General features: G+C 35.1%; 1 protein-coding gene across 1 annotated transcript; it reads right to left on the reverse strand.

Annotated features, from left to right (window-relative positions):
- Positions 1-239: 239 nt before the first annotated feature.
- On the reverse strand, positions 240-20,476 carry LOC113404447 (homeobox protein Nkx-3.1-like). Its single transcript, XM_026645336.2, has 4 exons — positions 20,349-20,476; positions 2,196-2,732; positions 1,346-1,538; positions 240-769 (listed from the first exon to the last, which is right to left on the reverse strand). The coding sequence occupies exons 1-4, from the start codon at positions 20,434-20,436 to the stop codon at positions 622-624; spliced, it is 966 nt and encodes a 321-aa protein (XP_026501121.1). The 5' UTR covers positions 20,437-20,476; the 3' UTR covers positions 240-621.
- Positions 20,477-22,950: the final 2,474 nt, after the last annotated feature.

Below are 22,950 nucleotides of genomic sequence, written 5' to 3' on the forward strand. Positions count from 1 at the left end.
ACATACAATTTGGAGCGGTTTTATTTTTTACGGTATATCTGACTCTGGCATTATCCTTTATCCTTGGACAGAGGTTACCATTAACCATCAGAATGTTTACTTAATTTTATATTAAAAAAATGAAACAAGAAAGTATAATAAATTAAGATGCGAACATATAAATATATTATTATATATAACATATTTAAAACAGTAATAACGAAAGCATAAAAGTATTTAAACAAAATTCAAAAACCTTTCTTTTTTTAATATTTACAATTCGATGTGATACGATTCCACTAAAATATTTGTCAATTTACGTACTTACAACTGTATTAAACATTAATCACGTATTGCTTTGATGTTCACCGCCTACTTGACATATGTTTACAATTATACAACGCAAAAGTTGCCACTTTGTCTTTAGTGTGAACTCTGCTTAACAAGCGGTTAATAACAATTTCATAGTGGCATGGTGTACATTTTAAAGAAGTAAAACTATTAACTTAAGTCACGTCAAGTTACTTTGCCTGTACATGTGCTACGTCATAGTTAACTTCATCTACACTTATGTGACCCTAATTATATTATTTACATAATTGCGTGCATATATAATTTGAAAGCAAGCTGTTTTATCTCGCTTTACAAATGGCAGTGCATGTATGCGGGATAAGGAGGGAGGAGTGCGCAAGCGAGAGGCAACGCGTGTGCTGACAGCTCCCGTTCTCCCGTCGCCGCTTGCGCTCGGAGCTGTTCGAGTCGTAGTTGATTTTGACGTTTCCATTTGGTTCTATAAAAAAGTTATTATATAGATAATTCAGATAGACAGAGCGCTATATGCAATGATCCCATCGTAATCTCTTTGTCAAGCAAGCTCTCAATTGCTCAATAAGCAGTCAATTGCAATTTTCATTGCAAATGACAAGAAATTCAACATGCTTAACATAACTCTAACGTTAAAGAGATTTAAAGAAAGAGCCGCCAAACGGTGAAAAATTTGAATTTGGAAGGTTAATCCTGACATTTTAGGTTACTGTCAAACCAAATCATAGCTCTAAATTATCGGTTTTTAAATTTTAGTGATGTTAGACTATGTAAAAAAAATATTCTATTATATATATAATGTAGTCATAACAATTTATTAGTAAAATTAAACAATATATTTTAAGAGATGTCCTATTAAATTTGTGTAAAAAAGTAACTTTGCATTGTTCCTCATTTAATCCTATTTGCTATGATTATATTTCTTTTAGTATGTGGTAAATAATTTCATATATATTTTATTTTAATTTGATTCTACAGAATTAAAGGCCCACTCTTAAACCCGTGGCTTTATTGTACGTACTTTACATCTCTTAACACTTACCTCCTATTCTGATACCAAGTCTTGACTTGCGTCTCGCTCAAGTTGAGAGCATCAGCCACATCTCCGCGGTCAGCGACGCTCAGGTACTTCTGACATCGAAACTTGCGTTCCAAGTACGCGAGTTGCGCGTGTGTGAATGCGGTGCGTCGACGACGAGGTTTCCGTCCTGAGTTGGGAGTACTGCCGCTACGCCCTGAGGATTGAGGACGATCTAGAGAAAAGTGATCTTACTTATTGGTGGTGTTTTACCTACTCTACGAAATTGACTCAATTTGCTTGCATATTTTAAACAGTAATTGCCTGTGCGTATTACGTATACGTAATTTATAATCAACAACATCGATTGTTTTCTCAATAGTTAATATTTTTTTATGGTCTGGCTTATTGCTGTTATACTTTGCAATTTAATGAGTTTATTTCATTCGTGAATAGAAAACGTTCTTTAGGAAAATTACGCAGACGGAGTTGTAAGAAAAGTATAAGATAAATAAAATGTAAAGATTACATGGAGAAATAATGCAGAAAGTTAATATTTCTAAATAATGTGCATCAGAAATACATTAATGTAAAAAAACATTACACACACTACCACGCCTTTGACACATTTTTATGTATACGCCTAGTATACGCATATTTAATTTATAAGTTCAAACTGTCAATGACAACACATAATTACAAAATTAAAAAACAATGACGCTTTATTTGAAATTTGGGTTATTAATAACTTTTCCTATCTTTCGAATTAATGTAGACTATACATTATAGCTACGTATTATATTATTAAAAATGCAATGTTAATAATAATAAAAAAGTAAAATATTTAAAAAATACAATAATTTACGTAAATTACCAGCTGAATCTTGCGCGTCACGCTGAGAACTGCCCGCCATTACGGATGCCGCGAACCCAGCCAGAAGTTGTGACTGGAATGAGTTCTTAGTAAGATCCATAGATCTCCCATAAATACTGTCCGAGATAGAGCCCGCCATTTCGAAACCATTTTCTCCCTCTTTAGCACTTTCTCTATCTGGTCTATAAAGTTGGAAAAGAGACCCCTCGTAGAGCTTCACAGAATCTTCTGGTCTTTCGTATTCATGCTCATCATCTTTAAACGGAGATGAATACTCCGAATTTGGTATTCGGTTAGTATTATATTCTATTGGAGTTGAACGATCATTTTCGGATTCGGTCCTTTTCTGGCAGTCTGCCTTTCTTTCATAAGCTTCACAGTCATTTCCATATGATACGTGAATCTTTTTTGGTGTAGATGTTTCAGAACGATTGTCACCGACGGATATGTCGTCATCGATATCCGATTCGTCGGGATTGTGCGTTATCGCTGAATCATACCTATTGTTAGTAATGTCTTCAACCTCTTGAGCGGTACCTGAACAAAACACAAAATAAATCTTAATTATTTTATATATTTCCAGAAAGTCAATGAAAGCAACTCAAAACTCAAATATACAGAAATAGAATATTTCTATACTTATAAAAAAGATAACCGCACCGATACTGCAAACCAAAGACAACAAACGGTAAGCATCGCTCGAAACTAAGACTTGACACTTTCTCGCGCACAAACGGATGGTGCACAAAAGCGGGGCCACATAAAGACGTCAGTTTTAAAAAAGGAACGGCCATAGACACGAGTTTCTGCTCTAATTAATGCCTCGGGGCGTTCCGTTTCGCTCTCGAGCAATTGAATACGTTTTTGAATGGTGTGTTTTAGCGCGCGCGGGAATCTTGTCTATGCCTGCGTTTGTGTCTTTTAATTTGCATGAAAATGGTGGAGAGTGGGCATTCACCATTCACAGCGGGTCGCTTTTCATGGTTCCACGGCTAAACATTCGTACGGCTCGCGTAATGGCGTAGCGGTTGCCGATTACTCGTTATTTTGCAGGAGGTGAAGAGGTCGGAATTTGAGTGTTTCTCTCGTTATAATTTCTGCATAAATATGTTTTAGCGAACGATCCTCCGTCGGGGGACGTCGAGAACATCTTAACGTTTTCGCATGAATTCCTCCAACCAAAACATCGTTATGGACCTTTATCATTTTGCTTTTATAGCGGTTGTTGGAAAAACTACAGAAGCGGAAACAGACAAAACTTCTTTAATTAATATCTGTTCAGTGTTCGGTAACTTTATATCTGCTGGAATTCTACTTTTAGGGATTTAGGTTTATCTCATTTTATACCTGCAATAATTTTGTTTACATTTTTTTAATTTTATATAGAAAGGCGAAAGCCCTCTTATGACAAGTGGTCACCCCAAAACTCAAAATTCAAATTAATTATAATAATAAAGCTATGTCATTACTTTAAAAAATATATATTCCTGTGGTTTCCCGCCACTAAATTTTCCTTTGATATAGATATTTCTGTGACTATAGAAAAATCGAAAATCCGCGTTATTTTCAAATACGAGTTTGTCTGACGTAGCACCAACTTTCTCGTACCGGGGACGTGTTAGTGTCCCACAGGTAAAAAAAATATTCTGTCTTTTTAAAAAGAAAGCTTAAAACTTATCGCATAAATATTATAAAGAAGATTTGATGCATATGGCCACTTGTTGCTCCAGTACATTACAGTAAATACAGTTACAATTTCCATAGTCTAATATAAAATGATGAAAATAAGGCAAAATAAGAGGATTTCGTTCGATTGGACTTGAAGCAGCGACGTTGTTTTAGCATACACCTATTCTATACAATGGATAACCTACTCTAGTAATGTCCATCTCAGCTGTCCTCTGTCAAAGTATGATAAACATCTATCAATTACAAAACTCTTTATCTCAATATTCATTAATGCGCTGGAAGTTCTTAAAAAGAACGGTACCTACCCTCTCAAAGCTGTCTAAAAATAAATGTTTATTTAAAGCAAAGGTCAAATCTGTTGCTATTTTTCGTTTAAAATGAGAAAGGGCAGCGGAATGAGCGATGCATTTGCAATTCGAATCGCGGCGGGGGTTCCCGGGACATTATTCTCGGTCACATTTCGCAATTATAAGATTTTTGTTTTTTAAACAGTCATAGACTGTGATATTAATCTTTAAAAATATATATTCGAAAGAAACTAAAAAATAAGTGTAGACATATTATTTGTAAACTAACACTGATATAATATCATAAGCCAAACTATGCATTTGACGACCTCCGTGCTCGAGTACTGTGTACACCGGTTTTCATGGCTACGCCACTCCGAGGTCCCGGGTTCGATTCCCGGCCGAGTCGATGTAGAAAATGTTCATTAGTTTTCTATCTTGTCTCGGGTCTGGGTGTTTGTGGTACCGTCGTTACTTCTGATTTTCCATAACACAAGTGCTTTAGCTACTTACATTGGGATCAGAGTAAGGTATGTGATTACTAACAGTATTTAAAACGGGATATGTGATGTTGTCCGATATTTATTATTTATATTTATTTATGAAAATACCAAGGAAAAGGTGCTGCTGCAGAACCTGTACTCCTGAAATTGAACACCTAGTCGGCCATTACAATAATAATATTAAACAAGCAGTAGCTGTTTTAAGTTTGGCTTTATGATTACCACTTGAAAATGTAGGCTTAGCCTTTCTTGCGTCTCGAGTAGAAGTCTTGGAGCTTGCACGTTCTGAAGCCGTTTTGGTGGACCTTTGTGCCAAAATTTGATCGAATTTGTTTAGATGTTATCACAATGTTTTCCGATATTCATTATAAACAATGTGAACACTGTGGTGCTTGCCTGGGTTTGAATCCGTAATCTTTGCTCAATATTTAAATGTTCTAGGTACTTGGCTATCCTAGATCTTGTTAATTTCAGAATAATACATTTTCTTGAACGAGTGTTGTCTAAAAGAAATGGGTAGCTTCTGAGAATTTAAATTGCAAAGTAACTTTTAATATGAAAAATTCGTTATTATTAATACAAATCACACGGTACATCCGTTTTTAGATTAATATTGTTATTATTATAAAAAAAGTAAGAAGAAACGCAAGTTTATATGTCGTAACCATTAACTAAAACTATATTATTTGAATATTTCCTATGTACATGCACCTTTACTCGTATAATGTCACAGTTCATAATGACCTGATCAGATTGGTCGAATTTAAATAGCAAATTATTGTTGAATTAAGTTTTGATTGAATGCCTATTCAGATGATATAAATCGCTTTAGATTTAGTAGTTTATCGTGTTAGATCGACTCGTTTGAAGGGATTATTACCTACGTATGATTGATGACATAATAAGAGAATTAGCACTACTGTCTGCACTAATAAAAGTCTTGTAATAAGATGCCGGCAATTTATATATGATGGTGTTATTCTTTCTTCTCAATTTTTTTTTTGTTTTGTTATATGTAATCGGACGAGCGAATGGGGCACCTTATTAAATACGATCACCTCTGCCCACAGATATTGGCGCCGTAAGAAATTTAAACTATTAATTACATCGCCAATGCACCACCAACCTTGGGAATTAAGACGTTATGTTACTTGTGGTTGTAGTTGCACTGGCTTACACAGCCTTCAAACCGGAACACCACAATACCAAGTATTGCTGTCCTACGGTAGAATAAATGACAAAAACGCTTTATGTTTAATTTAATTTTGAATGGGTAGTATCTACCTAGACGGCCTCGCACGAAGCGTTTCCACCAAGTATGGTCTTAAGCTGCGATTTTAAACACATGTCAAAACCAGAGCAAATTAATTAATTAAGTGCTTTCTAACCAGTGCAGAAGTATTTTAATATATGGGAAAGCAATAAATTGGTATTTTAATGCTGTTCAAGTCTTACTAAGTAAAATAATCCTAAGTATTTTTACCTTAATAATATATTTGTAAAAGCCTATTCATTGACAAAGGATGACAATCAAACGGTGGGTTGAGTTAAACAATGATCTTGCTTGTTACGACAACCGATCGTACTCAAGACCCCAGCTCGTAAGGGATGCTTCTAAACAGTGCGACAAATTAGCGAGGCCCCCGCGGCGATATATCGACACCCATTGTATTGCAATCTTGATACTCTTGCTAAAGCCAGCTACTATAACTTACCTATATAGTCTTGGTACTTTAATATATTATTTTTATTAAATTAAATAAATTACATTTGTGATATTGTACAAGCGTGCCATAGTTAAGGAACTAAATGTGTAGTATCACTATTTATAATTAGTAATATCTAGACAAGACAAAATATAAGAGACTTTGTAATAGAATATGGTAGGTAGTTTTAGTTTATTTCTAATAGATAGGCGCACTGGTAAATGAGATACTCGATGGTAAGTGGTTACCATCGTCCGTAGGCATTGGCAATGTTACAGATTTTAACTATCCCTTACATTGCCAATGCGCCACCAAGGAACCTTGGAAATAAGATATTATGTCCCTCGTGTAGTTACGCATGTAGTTACGCAATTTCACTCACCCTTCAAACCGAAACACAATAATACTAAGTACTGCTGTTTGGCGGTAGAGTATATGAGTGTTACCTTCCCAGATTTGCTTGCACGAAGCCCTACCACCAAGTACAGTGGTAGAGAAATAGACTTATTTTAATAATAATAATGTTATATAAACGAATACTTATACATAATACATATACAATTAAAAAATACTCCGCCAGACATCAATACTTTATAATACTGTTTTCTGATTTGGAACATTTAAAAGACAGTGTATTTACACTAGAGATAATTCAGATCTCATAATTAGCCATAAGAGTCCTTGAATGTAAATGGTGGTCAAATGCCTCCTCCTAATTAACTATCTTATTAACCACGTCATTGTTCATCCAGGGTTTTTCGATACAGACGACTTATAGAGAAAAAAATAAGCAATTGAAAAGTCATAGGTATCCGACTCGCTTTTGTCAACTAAGATCCACGTGCATCTACAATGTCACCTCGAAATTACAGTCTCTTGAAAATAAAGAAAAAAGAATTCAACGTGCTCCGAACGCCGTCCGTATAAACTAATAAACTCAAGATTATGAGTTCAAGATCAAGATTATTAGTTTATCTGGTTTTAAAATAAGGATATACTTTACAAAAGTTAATAAAACATGTTATTATAAACTATTAAATTGCCAAGCCTTAACTTGTAGCATACGTTAAAAAAATTCATTTAAATTCCAACACATTGAGATTATTTTCGCCTTAGCTATTTCTCAAAGCGAAAAGGCGAACAAAGTATGTACGCCTCTGCACATTTACAATAACAACTCAATGATTAACTTAACCGACCAAAGAATAATAAAAGACCAATTAATGCCATATTAGTTAAACAAGAAGACTTCAAAAAAACCTCTTTATATGTACCCATAATTCTAAGTTAATATTGATCGCTAGCTGTATATAAAAATCTACTCTTAACTACGAATATGTTCATTGAGAATACGTTACTAACAAAAGTATAAAAATCACTAAGTGCATCTAATCAGACGAAAGAAAATAACAAAAGTCTATGGTCAAAGTCAATAGAGTAAGTTTTATAATAGACAATCCATCGACAGAAACGTCAATTGATAGACGCGTGTGCGCGTAATCGGCGCGTGTGTGGCGCGTGCGTTACTGAGTGGCGACACGCTGATCTCGAGAGCATATGCATCGTATAGTAATTACAAACTGGAGAATAATATGTAGACTATTTAAATCAACGAAGGAATATTCTTATTCCATTACTGATTGTTGATTTACTAATAACTTACCTATATTCGGCACAAAAAACGGATCTTTATTAATATAATATAAAACGGAACTATACTCCATTCCATTTAACGACATATACTCACTGTAATTTGACTTTCAAAGTTTCGATACGTCGATATTTAATTGCAATATTTATTCAAATCGATTACGATTTCAATCCGATACTAAATGTCATAGATTTTATTATTCGAGCTCTCGACCAATGATATCGCGTCAATTCGTTGTCAAAAGTTGATTTGTCTTTTCTGATCTTTTGCGATATAGACATGATTAATTCATTATTATTTTTAAAATAAAACAAATGACTGTTACTTGATTCCGTTTATTTTTATTAAATTTTATTAGTTATCATTTAGTATAAGTTTCCGTGATGGTTCGAAAAATTACCAGCAGCTCGTACTGTTTTCAATATAACGAGCAAGTTTACATTACAAATAACTAAATTAACCCAACCGGGAGATATGGACATTTTATACATTTACAAATTGAATTGTCACATTTTCGCAACCGAGTCCTTTGAAATCCTTATTTATTATTTTAATCTAATTCTATCATGATTCCATCATATTCTTAGTAATTCATTACTTAACAGCGCATAGTACTCTCTGAAACAAATATAGGTACGAGACGAGGTATGAAATCAACATCTTGAAAGTTCTAATACAAAACAGACTTTTTATAACAAATATTGAGAATTAAAATAAGTATACTTTAAAAAATAGTAAAAGCATCTTTTCGTTGTATCATAATGTCGGATCTCGAACGACCAGCCCTCCTGTCACTCGCGGCGGTAAGTAGACGGGTAAGATTCAAGTGTTTCAATTTGGAATTAGAGAAAATTATTACGCTTATTTACTCCAACATTCTCCGCTGTGACACTAGCCCTCATCCTTGTATACCTGATATGAGACGAGGTCAACGTGTTAGCGGTCAATGCATGTAACTTCCGACTATGGTCCGTCTTAGTTCTCTCAAAGCCAGTGTCAGTACATCAGGTATTCTGCCATCACCAACAACATTATCAATAAAATAAATAAGTATAGTAATAATAATATAGTCAAATCTACCTTTTAATTTTTCTCGTATATTTTTATAAACATATACCCACCCTGAACCGAGTTACGATCTCATAGGACGAACGTCTTTTGGACCCCGGTTAGGTTTAAAATTTGAAGTGGAGTCTAGTACTTGTCCCTACGCCTGGCAACGCTATAAAGTCTAATTAAATTAATACAAGATCGACCAATATCACCGGAGACCACAAAACTATATTTTGTAAATACTACGAGTAAATTCGTTTGTTAACTAACGGCGACAACGCCGTATCAGTTCAGTCATTATATACAAAAAATAGGCCGAGTTCGACAATTTCAAGTTAAGCCTTCTAAGGCCGTCCTACAACATCATAAAATCTGCCTTCTCGATTCCTTTGCATTTCCAAATGTCGTAATTGCTGTACTAGTATAACAGAATTCGAAATTTAAATTTATCAATAATTAGCTTGAGTTACAATATATATAGCACTAATATATTCGTTTCCCTCACACTCGATATATACGATGAGATGGAAAAAATAACACACTGTACACAATAGCTTTACGGAAAAACGTGTTCGATCAGCCTAAGGCCTGATTTAATGCGAGGACATCGAGTTCTCTCGCGTTATAACCTAGATTTCGAGGCAGACTTCATTTATTCAGTAATGAGAAAAAAAAACAAAAAAATATTATAAAACAAATAATAATAATAAAGCTAACATCATCATTGGAAGATTTGGTATTTGATTCGCTAATACATAGACGTTAAACTACCGCACTCAGAGACGCGCAACGGTCACTGAAGGCGTGCCGTAGTACAGATTTCACATTTAAATAATATATAATAAAAATGTAAGATTCAAGAATATTCTTCATAATTACAAGCATGACACAACATAGCACTGTGTTTATAATTCGAAGGAAAATATCGTAAGTCAAAATGCAGGTTATTTTCCTAATGAAATTCTGTAACCCTCTAAAGAGAAGAAGAGGGCTTAGCCCGGAATTGGGATATATAGATGTTACTTGACTTTAAACTCTTACAGATTTCTAGTATATCATATACACTAAATGGTAATTTATATTAATTCAGAATAAAAAAATTGTGCATTGGTTTACATCGTATTTAAAATCCTATTAAGTAGCTTAAATACATTTTGCAATATGTTCTTTTACAGCATTTAATATAAATCAATACTTTCGAAGATATTACAGATTTAAAATGCAGGGACATAGCGGTTTGTATTGTGAAATGACCAAAAGGCTGCGAACATTTTATATAAAAACATTCTGTAATATATTTAGTGTCAGCATTGCGCCCGTGCGAAGCCGGGGCGGGTCGCTAGTAATTCTTATGGAATTACCAAAATCCTAGTCGTAAATGACTTAATTTGCTGCCCCGCTCGCACTGTTTATAGTGAATACCATTGAGATTATTGGTTTGTGATGAAGTTAAAAATGCAAATGTTTTTAGAACTAAATTACTTTTGTAATACAATAGATTTGCGACGTTTGCGGTTGCACATTATTTATTCTGATGAATAAATATTAATGCAATAATTATATGATGATGAATGTCCTATGTCCCCTAAATGGGGCAGAGGGCGTCCACAGATGTCGTCCATCGCGATCGGTCTTGAGCTTCACGCTTCACCTCGCTCCACATTATTCCGATGCTCGCCGCCTCTGCCAACACGGAGCGTCGCCAGGTTTGACGAGGACGGCCACGCTTTCTTTTCCCTTGGGCATTCCAGTCCAAAGCTTGTTTGGGAATATGGTCGGGGTCCCTTCGGAGCGTGTGGCCAATCCATCTCCTTGCGACGCTTGATCTGACTGTCAATCGGGCTCTCATGGCATTTCTCCAACAGCTCTACATTTGAGATGGTCTCGAGCCAGTAAATACCGAGAATGCGAATAATTATATACATATTTAATTTAATTACATAATGTATATTGAGATAAGACTCATGAAGATATTAAGTATGCCCAACTTATAGTTACAGGATTAGAAAATAACCTAACCTGTTAATTTTTTATCTTTTTAAAAAAATATTTCAGAAACGTTTTAAGTAACCGTTAAATGTGCATGTGTGCAAGTGTACATTCAATACATTAAATAATATATATATATATACCTACCTACCTACGCGCATGCACATTCGCTACGCCGTAGATGTCTACATATATTGTAGTCATCCTCAATGTTAAGTAGATATATGCTTAGAAAAGAAAGTAAGTTTAGGATAAAAGAAAACCTATTTAATAACAAGGTTTAATTTATTCCACGAACTTAAAGATAATATCGGTATTCCAAAAAATATTGTTTTTGTTTATAGAATAGTTTGCAAATAGGCCGCCACCTGGCGGTATGTTGTCTGTACCGACCATAGATACCGGCGCTGTAAGAAATATTATTCGTTCCATATATCGCCCCTGTGTTAACTTCAGCTGGCATTTCTTTAGGTTAATAATTTTTAAATAAATGATTCGGAACGGCAACGTTTGACCTCTTTTGCCCGTAAGTTATGAAGCCGTATTTTAATTATGTAAACACATCTCCGATACTGTTATAGGATGTCGTAAATTAATGAAATGAAAAAAATGTCCTGTAGCTAAAAGTTAATAAATGTATATCATTGTTTTTTTTTCGTGTATCATTTAACGCGTTCACGTCATCGCCACATTTTAAAAGTACCTATGCCATAAATGTACTGATTTTCAGTATAATATTATAAAGTGTATTATTTTGTTTATATTGGTAAAGACAAATCTTTTAAAGACAAGAGGAATATCATAAATTGATATGTTGTACATAGCTTATTACGTCATCGTAATCAGATAACAAATCGATCTCGATACTTTCCAAGCAAAAGCTGCCACTGCCACTGCGGGACTATGTTTTATAATATTTAATGATATTCATATTATTTCGGCGGATATTATGTCCATAAAATATTTTAAAAAATCATTATTTATATGTATATTTTTAAAGGGAAAATCTTTATATTTGAAATACTTAGGTTGTAAACCGTGAACTGCGAGTGGTCACGAACTTGTTATTGGAGAAGTTACTGCTCTTAAAAGAAATAAGGGTCCGAACACTTGTCTAAGAGCCTTCGTGTGCATACACCTGTAACATTACTCACACAGCTAGTATAGCTGTCACTTGTGACTTTGCTCGCTCGAGTTTATTCTATAATACTCTATACTAAATGAATAACATTTATTTTTTGTTACTTCTGATTTATTATTAAAAAAAGAATAAATTATTATTTGTACAATTTTGCGCAAGACGGCTGGCAGGAGCTGGATGCGAGTTGCCGAAGAAAGACCACAGTGGCGTGCATTTGGAGAGGCCTATGTCCAGCAGTGGACGAATATGGGCTGATGATGTGATGACAATTTTGATAATTTTATATTATTTATTTAATTGTAACAACACAATAGGTATTAAAATATTAGTTAAAAAAATTCAAGGAGACTCATTTGTCAGATCTTTACCGGATATATACCTACGTAGACCCCAAGTGACGTGTGTATCAAAAGCCTTCTTCATGTTAATGTTGCTTCATAACTCTTTCTTTATTTTTATGATGTAGATTGGCGGACGGAGAAATGGGCCACCTAATATAAAGCGGTCCCACTGCCTATAGACATTAGATTTGCAAGGAATATTCATACCTTACATCACCTATGCGCCACCAACTTTGGGAATTAAAATTTAATGTCCCTTGCCTGTGCTTACACTTCAAACCGAAATATAACTATACTATGTAGTACTTTGGCGGTAAAATATGTGATTAACGGTTTGGTAGTCGATACCCACACAGACGGGCTTGCACAAAGCCTTACGTACTCGGTGCAGTCAATGCTTACCAATCTACATAGGAGCGGCGTATTGCAATGAGCCTAAAATCGTCTCCTGTATATGGAAGTGTTGGAATTAATGAGGTAATTACTATTTTACTTAATATTTATCGTATACATATACATTTGTGGATATTACCGAGATTTATCCTCTCAACCGATTCCTCCGTTGGCCACTTTCAATAGACACTTACCGACGCAGGACGTACACACTGTCGGAGGCGCGGAAATTCCAAAATCATCACACTCATATCTCACCTATTGCACAGTGATAGAATTAATAATAATATAATTAAATAAAACTATTATAAATGTGAAAAATGAATTCCACGACCACTTTGTATAGGCAAGTCGAAGTTAGTGAAAAATCAACGTCCTCGATTATCGACGAACTAATACCGAAGCACCCATAGGTTTATTTTTATCTGAAAACACGGAACCCTAACAAGAGAACACAGCAAAGTGTGCACCAGCTCAGCCTCGTCAAACACTAACGACAATCGCCTTAAAAGCTCAGCAAACATTAATTAGGAATGAAAGGTCTCAGGCGCTGATAATGCTCGTTGTTATAGAATTAAAAAGGGTCCTGCGTCGTAACGTTACCCATACGTGCTCAAGTGAGCGCCGCCCGCGCCGCTAATAAGCAGGTAATTTGCAAGTATGAAAACCCTTAGTCCTTGCCATGTGGGTGAATACATTAAAACCTAATTTCGACTCGTAGTTTTAATTAGCTCAATGAATTTTTCATATAATTTACAATAGTAAGAACGCCAACTAGCTGTTTCTGTATGATAATCTTGTAACGAGCATCACTTCGGTTTAGGGCTCTCGTTATGAGAAATTTAAATTCGTCGGATTAATTTATTCTTTAGTTTTCATTTTAGTTTCATTCAGAGAAATTAAATCTTATTTTTAGTAAAGTAGAGCCCGGTAATATCCAACTGCTGCTTTAAAGTTTCGAGCTACTTATTTTGGAGTACTTTGGAGTCACCACCACACACAATAAATTATAAACAATTAGGCACATTGATACTCAGTAATGTATGCACATATTTCTCCGTTTCAGCTCCGTCTTTAGCACAACAAGCACCTCGGTACAAGCACTGATATAGCGACACAGCCCTTCAAAATATGGACACCTAACCGATGGTCATCAGCGAGACTCCCTTCAATCCAAGTCGCCCGGGTAATTTTGCTCTCTCTGCCTTATATGATCTACAGTTAAAATTACATATATATATTAATGTCCGACAAAAAGTTCTGTTACGGTTTCAGCTTCGGTTGAGTTTCGGCAAAAAAATGAGATTCGATTTAGTTTCGGTTTCGGCAGTAAACTTGCCGAAACTGCGACCGAAACCGAAACTGCGTTCGGGATTATTGACGCGCTGTGCTCGGTCATAATCGGAGCGGTAATTGTCTAATCATGTCGTGACTTGCTTGTGTTCGCAATGCGTTTTGTTTGTTGTGAGTTGGGACTGGGTTATTATAAAGAATCTTACTGAGGTACTAAAGTTTTTTTATGAAGCTACACTTGATCTGTCATATGATAACGCATGCATTTCCCTTGCAATTCCTTAGATATCACTATTAAATAGGAAGCTGCAAACTAGAGACGAAAATGAAAGCGAAATAATGAGTAACATGAAAACACGGTTGCATGAATCAATGAATCGATCGTATTTGCATACGTCAAAGGACATCCTGCACTAACAACTGCAACATTACTGGATCCAAAATTAAAAGGCAACTATCTGAATTCTGATGAAGTTGACATTGCCACCTTAGAAATAGAAAACTATTTGAGGATTTACACGGATAATGTTAGTTATACAATAAGTGAAAACTGTCATTCTGAATAATCACAGCCATCTTGTTGATCTAGAATATCGTCTCCCAAAAAAGCGTGAGGGCTTTGGGACGCCCATGATAAATCTACTTGTAATTTAATAGGAACCTCTGGTGTGGGGAACAGTGATTGTTTATCCCAAATTAAGATAGCCATTCAAGCATACTTGTCAGAACCTAGGTTACAGAGAAGTGCAGTTTATGCTTATTGGAATTCTAGTCCATTTCTGTCTTTGAGAAAGGTAGCACTGAAAATCTTATCAGCTCCACCGACGAGTGGACGACGAATTTATTCAGATAGAAGGAGTAATCTGCGAGGCGAAGATGTTGATAAACTATTGTTTCTTACCTATAATATAAGATTGTTTAACTATGAATATTAATAAGACATAAAAAATACAGATTTCTGCTTGAAATTATAAGAATCAAGTGTACGCGTTTTGAAATATTACGATTAGTTTATAATTTAGTAGTTTAGCTATAGTTTTTTGTTGAAGTGTCATACAAAATGACGAATTAAGTTTAGGAGTTAATTTGTTTTAAAGATAAATGTGATTTATATTGTTTTATTTATTACTTAAATATTAAGTACCTACCTATAACTATTGTGATATTAGGTAACAACTTAAATAAGTATTTAAGTTATTATTTAACGCATTTTTAAAACTATGTGATTTTAAGAAAAAAATTAAAAAAGGCTGATTATTATCATTATGTTTTCTCTATTTTCCCTCTAAACATGATTACTGTAAAAAAGTTTCGGTCGGCCGAAACTGAGACCGTTGCCGAAATTCGGTTTCGATTTCGGTCGTAAAAATCAGTTTCGGTCGGACACTAATATATATATATCAACAAACCCAGCTCGACTTTTAATTATAAACAGAACAAGCCTTCAAGTAAAAATTAGAGTATCCTTACTGAAGTTTACATATAAAATTTTGGTCGAGTAATGCCATTAAATATTTCAAGTGCTTAATTTATGTTTTCATTTCGTGGTCCCCAGTCAAAGAAAGCACTGTATTGGTACTGCTTTAGGCCTAGAAACACTGGGCGTATTTACATCCAGTGTTTGAAAGACTCTCTGTAAGACCGTCATGGTCTACCAGGAGACGAAAACGTCTTGTCGTGCGAAAAGGTAGGGCAACTCTGGATGACTATGGGGTTCTTTTTCAGACGTCCTAAAGGAGAATGACAGTTCAGACGGCCTCGCGAGACCGTACGCACTAGCGATGAGTGTGGAAGGGCGAAATCACCTTCGCCCCCAGAAGATATTTCCACCGAGCTACGAGCGGAGCACAGGATAGGAGGGGCCACAGATACGTTATATCGACTCAATCCCGCAGCCTCTGCGGTACATGCCGAACACGACTATCACAGTGGTTTTTGTCTTTGTCCCCCAAGGATCCTTATATTTTGAAAGTATATTTTTATTCTGCCTGAAAAAGTGCCAACAGTACAACTTCTAAAAATTAGGGAAAACTATGCATCTGATTCAGGATTTCCTTTACCTGACCACAGAATTGAGTATGACAATATTGATAACAAATAAATATCAATATATCTATTCCACAGATATTTTAACTGGGCATTTCAATATATAAAAATAATATCTTAAAAACTCTTCTTAAATAATCTTTATAACTTATATATTATAAATGACCAAAAAATATGGAGTTTAAATTCGCTGATTTTTATCCAGAATAAATAATAATTTAACTATATATGATATTACAGACATGTACCTATTTTATACACTGTTATATATATCATAACTACATAACTTAATGGAAAAACAGAAACCCATGAGTTTCTTGCCAGTTCATCTCAGTAAACTTTCTGAAATGACGGTACCTTTACATTTAATTTAAAAATGTAATATAACGATTTAAAAATGGGTATTAATGACCGGAAAGCCACAGGTGAATGAAGCTTTCAAGATTTCTCCATACTAAAAAACCTTTGAAAGAGGCCGTAAATGTTGCACTGTTAAGCAAAAGTCACCTGTCCACTGAAGGAGAAGTTTAAAAACTTATTCCAACACGCTGCTCCAATCCTGGTTAGCATATATACATATGGCAGAATATGATCCCACTCATTAAGCTTCCCCACGATTAATTGCAATCTCGATTGCAAATCGCAATCTCCGGTTAAAATTGACGAACAACCACAGCGTCATCTGAACTCTTCCTTCGGATTTTGTCCCAGTTTAAAAAAAAATACCCATACAAGATTGAATTATGTCACCGCTTTCCTATTGTTAGGAAAATAGCAGAGAATAATTCGCTCACGATGCAGCGATGCATTTGAGTACAATGTATGTATGATGCTATACTGATGCCACAATGTTGCGTATTTTAATGTGTGTCCTATTTTATCAATTGGTTTTTGAAATTGCCATTTTGTAATACAAATTATTAAATATAGATGTATGAGTCATCGTCCGTTTCAGCATTCGTTTTGAGCACCCGAAGCTTGATTTAAAATAACCCATGCAAGCATCCAGATCATTCGAGTCGAGTTCGAGCTATCCTGCTAATTTTCGTGCATGGTATAACTTTGAATTTGATCAATTTTTTATACAAAAGCATATGTAATAAAAATAAATGCAATGTTCTGATAGACTCACAATCAACGCACAGCCTAAATTGTTATATACATACATTGGAAATCGGGACAGGATTTACAGGTCAAGAGCCCGTGGCGCATAAATTTGGGCATATTGTTTTTTTACAACAAATTGAACATTTTATTTGCAATCGGTTGTTTTAACAATTGATTGCGTTATAAAATTAAGAATGACACGAAATTATATAAATAACGAAAGAAAGCTTGAAAACCTTTTTTTCGACGAGATTTCGCTGAAATCAAGCCTCAGCAGTAAATAATGTTTTAACGCTTATAGTGTTGATAGGCAGTTTTATTTGTTTATTTTTTATAAATCTGTTTTATGTGGGCCTTATTTTGTGCTGATACTGCGGCTATACCCCCCGAAGACTTCCACTAAATCCTACTAGAAATGCTATCGTTTGGTAATTGTAATTAATAAAATTTTAAAAGGGATTATCTACTTTATCCGATCGACCTGATGTGTATATAGTTTCATAGTATTTGACAAACGGTAATAAATGTATTTTTATATGATAATAATAAGTATATATATGTATAAAAAAAAACAATTAATAAGTTTAATGTATAATAAGTGTTTTTATTACACACACTCAACTTATACAATACTGTGTAAAATACAAACAATATTTCCTGTATTATGCCAACCGAATGATAATATTTTTTGACGCGAAACATCTATTGACACCATAACCGGAATTAGGGGCGTCCCACAATAGAGGCATCTTTTTAAATTCATTAGAATGTCGATGAGACGATCAACTTAAATACAATGTAAACAAGTTAAATTTTATATTTAAAAAAAATACATGATTTGATTATTCTATCAATTTTCACATTCAGGGGTAAATAATTCGGACTCCAGTCTTTTGTTACCCTATGGCGTAGAGACCTCTAATTCCGAACCTGGCTTCGAGTAAGACCGACTCGTGTGCCGCGACGACGAATGGCATGTGGCTCTCCCTCTTCCATCGTCATTATCACCTTGCTCTCTACTCCCTAGTGTTCTTGCCGTGTACTTCATTAATATATATTATTATAATAATAAAAAAAAAAAACAAAATATTTTATTAAAAAAAGTCTATGATTTTAATTACATTACTGCTTATTTATTTATTACTTTTCTTTAATTACAAATTATTTTAATAATAACCATCAATTTAGATGTTTTACGTCTGCAATATCGTGGCGGCCATTTTTTTTTTTAAATACTTATTAACTAATGCATTATCGAAATCTATAAATCCCTTCTTCGTACTTTGCCTGGGTTTCCCTGAACACCCTGGATTAAGAATAATTCTACTGCCTTGTAATCCCGGCGATACTTATTATATACAAGTTCTACTTTAGCCTCTGGATATCCTTGTCCATTCGATATCAAACTCATATTATAAAGAGGTGACATATAAATAAACAAACATATTGTTTGTTTTTCGGGTTCGAAATTTCATACTTTTTGAAGTTGTCGTCTAAGAGTACTTTGAAATATGTATTACGTTTTTGATCCAGACGCTTTCCGAACGAAAATATACGAGTATGTGATAGATCAGTTTATATTTAATGTAAAATGTGATAATATTAGCGACATACTTCATTTTCAAATTAATATCAATAACATCTCATTTTAATGGTTTTTTGTCAGTAAAAATATTCCTACAATTTTTACGAGATGTTCCGTAGGAACAAGCTGCAAATGACGGCAGAAAACGATTCTGAAATATAAAGGATTTATGTATCAAAATAGCGCATCACCGAAGACATTCTTAGATAGGTTACATTTCACGAGCGAGATTTTCTCTCCGTGTTTCTTAAGTTCTACAAAACATCACGGATCGCGTTAAGGTATTTGAATAAACGTGTAAAAAAATACATGGGACGTCGGTAAGATAATATTTGTTTATATTTCAATATTTTATAAAGTATCATAAAGACCTCTCTGTCTTCATAAGTTCGTATAATTTGTGCCTTCATTTTTAACTCACTTCGCTCTATAAACTCATTCGAAAGGAATTTCGTAGACTTCATCATCATCATCGTAGCGTTCATACTGATCATTATCAATTCAATTATATTATATGTAGACTCATACTAGACCTAGACCGTGTTAAAGGAGTAGCCAACTCCGCAGAACATGGTATTGTAGTGCACAAGTATATTTGTAAGCAAATGCAATGTCATAATCCGGTGGGACGGCAATCAGACACGACCGAAAAGAGTTAAGGCACAGGCCCACAGGTCTACTTTCCGAGGAACGAGAGTGTACGCACTTCTGACTTCTAGACTCTAGACTGCTACTGAACATTTTTGACAGACTTTCTATCGGCCCGACTTATATCTATCCACTGGACCAACTTGACAGCAGAATTTATTTATTGTATAAATAATGATATAATATTTTTTGTATCGGGATTTAAAGTAAACATGGACGCCCCATGTATATTTTAAATTTGTTCTACGAGTTATTATTCATTAAGGTGACTGACATGGCACAATGGCGAAAACATATGAATCTGAACCGGAAATTACGGGTTCAAACCGTGCAAGCACCACTGAGTATGCATAATTTGTATTTATATATCATCAAGATGAGGCCTTAGCCCAGCTGTGGGAGCTAAGTATCATGTTGATGCATAATTTGGCTAAAAATAATTTCCATCAATTTAAATAAAAAACGCATTCAGCTAAGTGAAAATCGCTTGAGATAAGTTAAACATTGTTACATACATAACCTAAGATATAGAAAATCCTCTCAACTACAACTTTGAAATATGCCATTACCGCGCACAAAGAAGTTAAACTTCGAAAATCCTTAAAAAAAAATCACAACATAAAAACAAACATATCTAACACGTGTTTTCGTTATCTATATTTTTTACCGTCAAATAAAAATAATTATAACTAAAACGAAAACTGAGAATATAAATAAGTACCTGTGACGCCGACGCCGGGCCTCAACACGTCGCCCAGGAGATCCTTAATTAGGAAAGACTTGTGGCTGTCCTGCATCCTCGATTCCATTTACTCCTTCTTTGTGTCACATAGCGCTTACGAAACCAGAAGGGCTAATAAGTTAAAAAAAAATCTTATCATAAAAAAACGCACTTAAAAAAAACTAAACATAAAAAAACGCACTTAAAATGTTAATATCCTATTTATTAATAATAACACTGAAATATTTGCCCTTAATATAACAAATAATTGATTTCTTAATTCGACTTAATAAACGAAATTAAAAAATGCAAAATCTCAATCGAGTAATCGATCGATTCACAGTATGTCATTCGAAAAACGCGCAAATAATGACAGCTGCACTTTCCCGCGCATCCGAGATGACTGTCAGCCATGTTCAAATCGCTCAAGCGGGAAAATCTTTTCATTTAACAACGCCCTGCCCCTAACCGACGTTACATACATTTTCTTGTGGTTTTCACCCAAAACACCGCTTAAACGGGGTTTAAAACGCGTTTAGCATGCGCAGCTCCCACCGGGCGGGGTTACAGTCTCCGCCTCCGCCGGCGCCACCAATGACAGCCGAGCTACAAAGTTTTCCAGGCAAATGATTTGTAAAGTACGCATTGAATCGAGGGTTTATCCCGTAGTTATTGAGTTGGTTTTTAAAAGACCGTTTTGAATGTAAATCGAAAAGTTAAGCGAGGTAAAGAGGCTGCCTGCGGATCCCCAATTAAATTGATAGTTGCGTGTCGAGTGGCGGACTCGTTCGCAATGGGATCGCTCCGGACTTACTCGTAACGAAACTACGGAATCTTTGTACGATTGAGGGATGATATCGATTTGACGCGTCTATTCTTTTATTTAATTTTTTACTGACGATAATTATGATGGATTCAAGTGGGCTCTTAAGATTTTAGATTATTAACCGGCGAGGATACGTACTTGTATACCTACCTGCCTACCTGCATTCTAGCCGTAAATAAAATTTATCTCCACGTAAATAAAGTCCAAGTGACTCAGTAAATAGAGCACGTGAATCATAAGAGCAGAAAACCTGAGCAAATCCTTCTGAATTTTCGTGTGCTTAATTTATGTTTATAACTCAACTTGTACTCATTGTAAGGAAACCTGCATGTTTCGGATGAAAATTTGCCACATGGTTACCAACAAACCCTCATTGAAGCAGCCAGGTGGAACAAACTCCAACCCATTTTAAAAAGGCCTTCTTTTTCAGGCCTGAGGTCAGTCTTGGAATTATAATGTTTATAATTTATTGGTTTACCATACATCGCTGTAGTTATTTAGTCAAATAAAAGTCTTGTCGGAAAAGATTGTAGGTACTTGCAGGTATGTTTGATAACTTTGTAGGTAGGGTTTTACCCACCTACTGAAGTGCAAACCACTCATCACATATTCGACCTCAAAAAAACGATACTCAGTATTTTTATGTTCCGGTTTGAATAGTGAGAAACATTGCAACTACAGGGACATCAACATCTTAGTCCATAGTGGCACATCGACGTTCTAATTTTATTTTTTTTATTTATTTTGTCTCAGACATTGTCCATATTTTAGTTTTAGTATTACATGGCAACCTTATAATTAGTGTTAGTAAAAAAAAAATTATAATAATAAAAGCAAGCAAAACAAAACAGAAACAAACACAAAAACAATAATCGCCATTCTTAGACAGCATGTAGCCTGTAGCAGTATTTCCGAGTCCCAGTGGTCAGCCAGTGCACACGGAATGTCGTTCGAGCTAGCTCGTAACCTCTGAAGCGCAGATGCACTCCTCTTGCGAATAATAGCATAAAAGCTATCAACACGCCTCTCAGCAAACTTTTCGGAGGCGCTACAGTAGCGCGGCAATCCGAACAGCACTCTGAATGCATTGTTGTGCTGAACTCTCAGAGCGCTGTACGCGCGCTGCATATACTTAATCCAAAGACTGCAGGTGTAAAAGGATTGGCAATATGCCTTGAACAAGGTTACATTTACACGTTCAGTACACCGTGCAAACCTTCGGGCCAGCATGTTACAGCGCACGGTCAGCGCCCTGCGCTCTCGCTCCAAGTCCTCGTCATCGCGTTGGTTGTGGTACCAATATTGCAAAACAAATGTAACTTCGAAGGGTATATCCGTCTCCTCCCTTAGTTTATTCCATAGTACATCATAGGTTATAGTATCAAAAGCCCTAGACAGATCCAAAAAACAGGCATATACAGGAGTTTTTCTAGCTGTATAGTACTGTACAATCTGCTTGAGGTAAAGGATGGCGCTCTCTGTAGAAAGACCAGGTCTAAAACCAAATTGAGAATCGTGAAGTTTAATATGCCTCTCCAAATGTCCATCAAGCAGCCTGTCCAATACCTTAGCTATGATCGTGGCTAGTGAGATCGGTCTATAATTCGCAACATCGGATACATCCCCTGTTTTATTTTTCAATATTGGTACCACTACAGTTTGCATAAGATCCTCCGGCAGGTAACTATGGCTCAGACATAAATTAAAAAACATAGCAAGAACTCTCGTCAAGTCAGCTCCTGCATACTTCAGATGCTCAATGCTAATGAATAGTTC

The sequence above is a fragment of the Vanessa tameamea genome, chromosome 5, assembly GCF_037043105.1.
Source record: "Vanessa tameamea isolate UH-Manoa-2023 chromosome 5, ilVanTame1 primary haplotype, whole genome shotgun sequence".
Lineage (NCBI taxonomy): Eukaryota > Metazoa > Arthropoda > Insecta > Lepidoptera > Nymphalidae > Vanessa > Vanessa tameamea.

Excerpts from the sequence above, each read along its gene's own strand:
- LOC113404447 (XM_026645336.2), bottom strand. The coding sequence starts at position 20,436 with ATGGAATCGAGGATGCAGGACAGCCACAAGTCTTTCCTAATTAAGGAT. Across the intron at positions 2,733-20,348 it reads GCCCGGCGTCGGCGTCACAG|GTACCGCTCAAGAGGTTGAA; the intron begins GTACTTATTTAT and ends TGTTTTGTTCAG. Across the intron at positions 1,539-2,195 it reads TGACGCGCAAGATTCAGCTG|GGCGTAGCGGCAGTACTCCC; the intron begins GTAATTTACGTA and ends CTCAATCCTCAG.